This window comes from Macaca mulatta, chromosome 9 (assembly GCF_049350105.2).
Source record: "Macaca mulatta isolate MMU2019108-1 chromosome 9, T2T-MMU8v2.0, whole genome shotgun sequence".
Classification (NCBI taxonomy): domain Eukaryota; kingdom Metazoa; phylum Chordata; class Mammalia; order Primates; family Cercopithecidae; genus Macaca; species Macaca mulatta.
This window is the reverse complement of record NC_133414.1, coordinates 134,771,880-134,780,201: the sequence shown is the minus strand read 5'-3', so window position 1 is coordinate 134,780,201 and position 8,322 is coordinate 134,771,880. Positions and strand designations below refer to the sequence as shown.

The 8,322-nt window shown below is 48.7% G+C and overlaps 1 protein-coding gene across 1 annotated transcript; it reads right to left on the bottom strand.

The window, feature by feature from the left end:
• Positions 1-806: 806 nt before the first annotated feature.
• SPADH (spermadhesin family member) lies at positions 807-7,956 on the bottom strand. The gene is made up of 4 exons (XM_028826965.2): positions 7,879-7,956; positions 4,633-4,662; positions 3,391-3,526; positions 807-1,458 (listed from the first exon to the last, which is right to left on the bottom strand). Exons 1-4 carry the CDS (start codon positions 7,922-7,924, stop codon positions 1,257-1,259), a joined length of 414 nt encoding a protein of 137 aa, XP_028682798.1. The 5' UTR covers positions 7,925-7,956; the 3' UTR covers positions 807-1,256.
• Between the last annotated feature and the right edge of the window lie 366 nt (positions 7,957-8,322).

The window sequence follows — 8,322 nt, the reverse complement described above, 5'->3', positions numbered from 1 at the left end:
GGTTTCATGTGAGGTTTACAGGATCCAGATGCTCCTTCCAGTTTCATGGGTGGAGGGAAACTCCGCAAGGTCAGATCTGGAAGGTCCCTGACCCTGTGTCCTCCTTTCCCCTGGTCACATTCAGGGAGGACTGTGGGCCTCCTGGGGGCCGACCAAGTATCCTGGGGAAAATACCAAAACAACAAAAAACACTGGACCCATCCAGAATGAAGACAAGGAGCCAAGCCCTCTTCCGTCCCCAGATAGACCTCACCCATGGTGAAGGAAGAAGTAGCCGCTTCAGCAATGTGCCTAAAATGCACTCAAATACGCCCAGCACAGGCCCCAGTGTGAGCTCTGCCCTTTCTGAAACACTCAAAAAGATGGAGGGAGCACCTCTCTCTGTGTTCTCTTTGTTCCTAAATTCACCCCATTCGGGTGACTCCACCTCTGCTCACGGCACCTGCTCAGCACGTCCTACTCCAGCCTTTCCAGACCTCCCCATGCTGGAGGCCAGGCCTGAGCTCCACCTTGCTGGGTAGCCTGATGTGATCAGCATAGCTGGGTGAGCCCCAGACCTCACAGTGTCTGCAGCTGCCACCCACTGCCTGGTGGGGGTGTCGGGGCCATTGCTTCTTGTGCTGCTGTTTGACTCTGTGTGAGCTGGTTTCAGTCCTCAATTGAATACAAGCCTCTTAGGGATGGGGAATGTGTGCTGTGTGTTTCAGTGTGTCCAGAGAATGACTCATAGGGCACCAAGTATAATCTCAGTCCAGAAGGCACAAGTTTCTTATTTATATATATTTTATGTATATATTATATATATATTGTTTATATATATTTTCTAGGATTATATATTCATATGGAATATGTATATTATACATTCCTTATAGTATATAGTTCATATACTACTCACTTTGCATAAATACACTAGAAAATGCCACAGGGCTTATAATAAGATCAATAGAGAGAAAGATGGCTTCTCAGAGATACACGCTTCTATATCAAGAAGATAGGAACGATAAAGAAAGTTATCACATATGATCTTCTAACCCCAAAGATGTGGTTGTACAGAAACGCTGGGACAGAACCCATATCTTTTTTCTGGAAGGGTCACAGGGTCACACTCCCTCTCCCTCACCCAACGCTGGTCCAGGAGAACTGTGACTCAATCTTATTTCTGCAGTCCCAGGTGTAACCTCTGCCCAACATATGCAGAGCCAGGCTCGGGCAGAGCAGGGAAGCATCAGCAGGTGCCTCTTCCCCCCACCTACCTATTAATGTGTTGACCAAGCATCAACAAAGTAATATATTTCAAAGAAAGTGGGTGGATGACTGGGTTCTCTGGAGTACTTGATGGTGATGATGTTGGAAGAAGAGTGATAGAATGTACTGAAGGCTTCACAAATCCTGCCCAAGGACTCAGACCCTGGAGGTCCATCCAGCACTTCCACGTACTCTTTGCCACATACAAATCCTCTGGGTCAGAAGAAAAGGCAACCATCAGCATTTGAACTTGTCCTCCAGCCAGGCTACCACCTCCCTCCACCAATGAATCCTCACTAGATCCCAACAGCTTTGCTCAAGAGAAGTGCAAGGGCAGATGAGAACGAAAGAAGGAAAGTTTGTCGGTTCTTCGATAACGCAAGCAGGGCCCCGAGCACCCCCTCCATCTTCCCAGAAACCTTCCCCTCCACCAGGGCAGCAGGTAGCTTCCCAGTCTCATGGTTTCCATGTCTTCTAGGAAGCCCAGCCCATGGCCCTAGGATTCCAACCCAGGAATTTTAGTCAAAACATCAGCTGTGTTTCAAGTTCCCCAAACAGAGAATGCAGCCAGCAGAGTGGTATGTTTCCTTAAACCGCAACCTCTGTGTCAGGACAAAAATCATCAGAAATGAGTGTGTGGATGCCACTCCCTGGTTCCTGCCTTCCTCTCCGCTGGCAGATGGGACAGGAAGAGGTGAAGCATGACCCCCCACTAGCATAAGTTTGGCCTTGCTTACCCACGGCAGAGGAGAGAGGGGTCTCCATCTCCATCCTGTGAGAGACAAGCTGCACATGGGATCTCTCAGTACTGGTAGAACTCCCTACTTCCCTCTCCTCCCTGTGCTTTTCCAGTCCTGATCTCCACCCCTCATCCTCAGCCCCCAGCAGGTCTCAGTTCACAAGAGAGGGGCTGGAGCCTTTCTGGGGTATAACAAGGCAACAAAGAGACACCCCACCAGGATACACACAGGGCTTGCTGTTGGCCCAGCCTGAGTTCCTCCTTGGTGCCAAGGACAATCAAATTCAAAATCAACTTTGAAAAGGACAAAGGGACAATGTGAGAAAATGTCCATAGCTGCCCATTCCTCTGGCCTTGGGGAAATTATGACACAGGAAGTACACAACTCTTTCATTCCAGGTCCCCCCTTCAACCTCCTTCTCTCCTTGTTTCCCCATCTGAGTCTGTTTGGCAACACGTCCTTTTTTGAATCCCTGGGCCTCAAGTTGGGCAGATAGTTTAAACCCTGTATTTGAGGCAGCTGTCTTGAAGTGTCCTTGATCCCATAGAACTGCATAACATAGTGGGATTCTGAGCCCATAGGCTGTCTGGAGGGGACAGGACCTCTGGGTCACACAGTTCCACCATTTGTCTCATCCACAATTGTGGGCTGTGTTTGGCTTGGTCTGGAATTGATGGAAATGTGGTTTCCATGCTGGAATCAGTGAACAGTGCCCTGGGATAGCAATGCAGTAACTTACGCTGCATTGGAAATGCCTTCTGTGGCTTTATCACTTCATTCAGTCATTCATTCATTTAAGAAAAATACCTGCAATCCAAAGACAGACTCCTAGTAGACACAAATGAAGTCATAGGCAAGAGTAATATTATACTAGTGTAGAGCATTCCAGGGGTATTATGTAAACTCCTGTGAGAAAAAGATCTCTCCTCCTCTGCAGAGAGTCAGGAAAGTGGTTTTATTGTTTTGGAGGTTGTTGGCCTTAAGCTAACTCATGAAATACAACATGAAAACCCTTTGCAGAGGGCAGATGAGTCTGGCAGGGATTGAAGGATGCATTCCAGGCAGAGGGTAGGTATGACCAAATGCAAGGAGCTGCTGGACTTTGGTGTGTCCAGGAAACTCAGTGTAATGGCTCAGCCCATAGCAGGGTCCAGAGAGAAGTGATGAGAAGTGAGCAGAGAAGAGAAGCCAATTGTGAAGAATGAGAAAGGCACGACAAGAAGATAAACTTTGTTCGGAAAATAACGAGTCAGTGTAAAGCTTTCAACACGAAATGAAAATGCAGTCAAATTGTGTGTCAAATGGTTGTCGTGGATGGGTGGAGGGTGAACCATAAGAAGTCAAGATGGGATCCTTCCTAGAAATAACAATATCATCAAAGAAAACTCACAACCCCAGTACTCACTTGAGTTCTGGAATGGCTACCACGACTATGTCCCCGGGGTTCAACTCGATGATCCAGACACATTCAGTTTTCGGCCCAACGTAGTTGAAGATCCTGCCGTATTCATCCGTATAGTGGCCCCCACAGTCACTGGGTGCTACAAGAGGAGAAACAGGGCCCAGGCACTGCCGGGATGCTCTAGGCCTGGGATTGGCTTGTGTCATTCTGGGGGCCCGTGTCGTTACTGATTCTCCCAACTTCCCATCCTTGGAAAGAAAATTCAACCTTAATGGCCCAGTCTGATGGCTCCACAAACAAGGTGGGTTTTGTGGTTTTAGTCTATTTGGAGTTTATTAGGGGACCCACACTCATTTTAAAGTACAATTTTTTATGACGAGTGGGAAATAGAGGAACTTAACTCCGCTTACTAAAACTTTCTCACCAATTGTATTGACCGATTGGTGAACAGAAAATCAGCACAAACACTATCTTTCCATTTCCCTACAGATCTTTTCTTAGGGCAGGCTGGACAAATAACAAATAGGCAATGCTCCTGCCCCATGAGTAGTCCAATCCCTGAACAAATGAGAATCCATCTCCTTGAGGTTCAATGATGCCTCAGGCTCCGAAAGTGTGACTGAGGATGAAAAGAGCACTTTCCTTGAGTGGTCAAATGTGTTCTGGTTTCTAAAGCACTTAGCTTGTGCCCAGCAACTGGTTAAGCACTAGGTGAATCCACCAATCAATCAACAAGCCACCCTGCATCACAAGAAACTGCTGCTCCCTCTAGCCTGCATCCTCATAGAGAAGCTCGAAGGAAGAGGGAAGTACTGCAGCCTAGAGAAAGCAGGTTAGAGGGAGGAGCAGTTTCTGACACCGAGGATGGAGCAGTTCCTCAGATCTCCAGACTCCAGGTGTTTAGAGGAGTCTCCCATACTCCAGGAACACAGGCTCTGTGGAGTGGCAGCTCCTCTCCCTGCCCAGCAGGCTAGTCAGACAGGAGGGCAGAAGAGACTTTGCGGGGCTTGGAGGTGTTGGGGAAGTTGGGAGGAGGCTCATGAAGGAGAGCACTGAGAGGGTGGGAGGGGGAATTAGGGATTATGAAGGTTGAATCCAATTATCAGGTACAGAAACACCAAGTCCTTTAGGACAAGAATTGTCCCTGGTACATGCCCTTCTCATTGATCCATTTGGATTTCAACCCCAAAACAGTGTCCCTGTGTGAGGCAAGGGAAACAGGTTAACAGTCTTGTCTGCGTTTACCTGTGGCAAATGGAGCTGTAACAATTGTGGCTGAAAGACAAAACAAAAGAAAAAAAACAAAATGAAAATCTGAACTTACCAATGGGTGACAGCAGAAGAAAGGAAAACGACTACACTGTGAAAAGGAGCTTGAGTGCAAAGGGACAGCGCTGAGCAGGAAGAAGAGATGGCATCACTGTCCCCATTTCTGGGAACAGCCCTGGGTCACCCAGAGAGGAGGATGGAAGGAAGGAATGGCTCTCAGCACTCACAAATTCACAAACCAGCTCGCTCAGAGCATTCTTGTTTTTCCCATTCCACTCAATTAAAGTTCAATTGTCTCACTCCGGAGCCGTGGTCAGAAATGACTGCTCCGATAGAGTGGTCAGCTTGTCTTAAATTACCTGAGACATTCCTGATCTTTTAGCTAAAGATCTCACATCCCACTTTCCTGGGAAAAAATAAAAGTCAGCTACCTTAACTGTGATATAAACACTTCTTCTTTTAAATTCTATAACAAAACCAGTGATTAATTTGATTTTGAAATAAATCTGTTGACTAAAATTTTTAAGTGAGTAGAAGTGAGCCATGTTTATTTATGGAAATTTCACTATTCAGGGACCGGAGTTAAATACCTGGATCCAAGCCAGCCCTGCATGCAATCTCATACACCCCACAGTGTGCATGACACTGGGCTCATTGTCAGGCTATGATCTAGCAGGCAGGCGCACGGGTTCAGAATGAGAAGGCCCTGGTTAACTGTCCCTAGCAGCCTACAGCTGAATGGCTTTGGACAAAATTTTTACTCTCTCTAAGCCTCAGTCATTCATCTATACAATGGGCATCTTGATTTTAACTACCTTACAGGATGAAGCTGGGTGTATGACCCCATGGCCCAATGCCCAGCAGAGGGTAGTCTGGGACACACCTGATCTGTCACTCTAACGCTTTCAAGACAGTTGCTTCATTTTCCAAATTACATGATGTTTATTTACTGAGTAAATTAGCCATCCTCATAATGCTACAGAACCTATTCTGACAAGAAAGTCAACCAGGACATCTTAGCTGTCCTTCCTGGGCCTGAGACTATATTGGTCCTTTGTGGGTGCAAAGAAGAGTCTGCCTACAGTTGGGGCTTCTGCCAAGTTGGTTCTGGAAGAAATAAATCATGATTCCCCAGAAAGCAGACCTCAAGTGCAAATCCTGAACATGCCTGTGAGTGACATTTCTGTACTGTCACCACATCCACCTTAAATTCTTTTCATCTAGATTCTTAGGCAAAGGCCTTGAGGCATGGGGAAGAAGCCACCCCTTAACAATAACTAACTACACAATCTCTCAGGCTGTGAGGCTAATGATCACTCCAGGGAGCTTTAGTAATGAACTTTTCTAAATTTGCTTGAATGGAATCTTCTGCTTCACTAACTCCTAACAACAGCCCTGTTGAGGCATCCCAATTCTACAGCTGAAGTTAGGAGAGGTTGGGTGACTTGGCCAAGCCCACGCAGCACTCATTAGTTTCTGCGTTTAAGCTCAGCGCCTCTGCCTCTTTTTCATCAAGTTGTCTTTGTGTCTCCTGACTTCACCAAGGACAAGGAAACCAAATGTCAAGCATATTAAGTTTTTCCACCAAGCTCTCAGGGTTCCTATGACCAGTGACCCTAAGGCCTCACTGTAGCCCCAATTTAAACAGAAGCCGTAAGCTGGTATCTGAGTTGGAAATGTAGATGGGCAACCGAAGCTTTAGCCAGAGGTGGCCACGCAGAGCTGGGGCCTACAGCAAGGCTGAAATCCTGGCAGGGGAGGAAAGCACCTGGTGATAGGGCCGCCCCAACGAGAGTGTGCAGTCAGCTAAGCAGAGCAGCGAAGGAGAAATGGGAAGATTGGAAAGGACTGGGCGAGGGCAAGAGAGGAGAAGGAAGCGAGGAGAGACTGGGCGAGGGCAAGAGAGGAGGAGGAAGCGAGGAGACACTGGGCGAGGGCAAGAGAGGAGGAGGAAGCGAGGAGACACTGGGCGAGGGCAAGAGAGGAGGAGGAAGCGAGGAGAGACTGGGCGAGGGCAAGAGAGGAGAAGGAAGCGAGGAGAGACTGGGTGAGGGCAACAGAGGAGGAGGAAGCGAGGAGAGACTGGGCGAGGGCAAGAGAGAAGGAGGAAGCGAGGAGAGACTGGGCGAGGGCAAGAGAGGAGGAGGAAGCGAGGAGAGTAGGAAACAAGGAGGTCAGGAAGGAAGGGGGAGAGGAAGAGGAGGCACAAAGAAACTGGGAGGCCGAGACGGGCGGATCACGAGGTCAGGAGATCGAGAGACCATCCCGGCTAACACGGTGAAACCCCGTCTCTACTAAAAAATACAAAAAAACTAGCCGGGCGAGGTGGCGGGCGCCTGTGGTCCCAGCTACTCGGGAGGCTGAGGCAGGAGAATGGCGTAAACCCGGGAGGCGGAGCTTGCAGTGAGCTGAGATCCGGCCACTGCACTCCAGCCTGGGTGACAGAGCGAGACTCCCTCTCAAAAACAAACAAAAAAAAGAAGGTGGGGAGAATGAGAGAACCAGAGAGCCAGGGGAAGAGACACATAGAGACAAAGAGCTCTCCCTGAGGAAACCTATTCCCTCTTCCTTTCCTGCCTGCATTCAAAATCAGTTGGCCAGTCCTCATGCATTTGACACAATTCCCAGGGCTCAGTCCTCTAGAGGGCAAGTGACTCCCCCTCTTCCAGGCATTCCCAGCCAGCGGTGGGAGCTGCTGGTTATTGCTCCTCCTGAAGTTGCTGCAGCAGCCATGTGACAACTCACTGGGCAGATGCAGAGCTCCCTCCTGCTGTGAGCTCCCCCGAGGGCCACAGTTACCCTCTCGGAAGTCCCCAGACACATTCCATGCGGGGCACCCTCACCAAGACATTGTCTGCCGTCAGACCACCTGGAAAGCCTCCAAAGCAAGACCATGTCTGATTCTCTCAGATGCTTCTGGGTGAGGCCTGCAGAACCAGCATACATTGATTAAGGCAGGAAGGAGGGTCACAGAACACATCAAAACAGGGAGCTCAGGAACCCAGAAATGTTCAAAAATCAGGATGGCATCAGCACAATGACATAGATATTTTCCTATTTGTCTCTTCCTCCACCAGCACTAAGTGAAACATTTTGTATGGAAGAGAGTATCTTTCAGCTAATCAGCCATGAGCTTCTTCCTTGGCAATAAGCAAATTTAAAAATCTCTGCAGTTAAAAACAGTGCGAGGTCCAGGAGAAAGGGCCTGGGGCCATGAGTTACCTATACTGCACAGCAGCGACCAGGCGAAGGCTCTGGACAGCCTCATCCTCAGTAGGGCCTGGCACCAACCTCAGGAGTGAGCTCAGCTCTACTGGCTTGGGGTTATGGAGAAACACCCATGAAATCTGATCTTCTCCCTCCCATCTGGAGCCAAGATTGGCCAAGCTGTAGGATCTGAGGGTGCTGCAGGATCACCTGGGTGGTCTAGAGAGGGAGGGGTGAGGTGTGGCTAGATGCTAATCAACACTGATCTTTCTCAGCTGGGTTCCAGGTCACCTAGACAGGGATATAATGGCCAGGTGCTCCTTCTCCTTTCCCCGCTAGGCAGACTCAGGGGAAGTATCACAGGCTGGCCTCAATCCGTGATCTCCTACTGGGGCAGCCCTTTTTCTTCGGGTTAACTTGTAGCATTTGCAGCTGTATTACGTTGCAGAAGCCTTACAA

Coding starts and splice junctions, on each gene's coding strand:
- SPADH (XM_028826965.2), bottom strand. CDS start 7,924: ATGAGGCTGTCCAGAGCCTTCGCCTGGTCGCTGCTGTGCAGTATAG. Junction 4,663..7,878: donor GTCGCTGCTGTGCAGTATAG/GTAACTCATGGC, acceptor TTTGTCTTTCAG/CCACAATTGTTACAGCTCCA. Junction 3,527..4,632: donor TACAGCTCCATTTGCCACAG/GTAAACGCAGAC, acceptor CTCCTCTTGTAG/CACCCAGTGACTGTGGGGGC.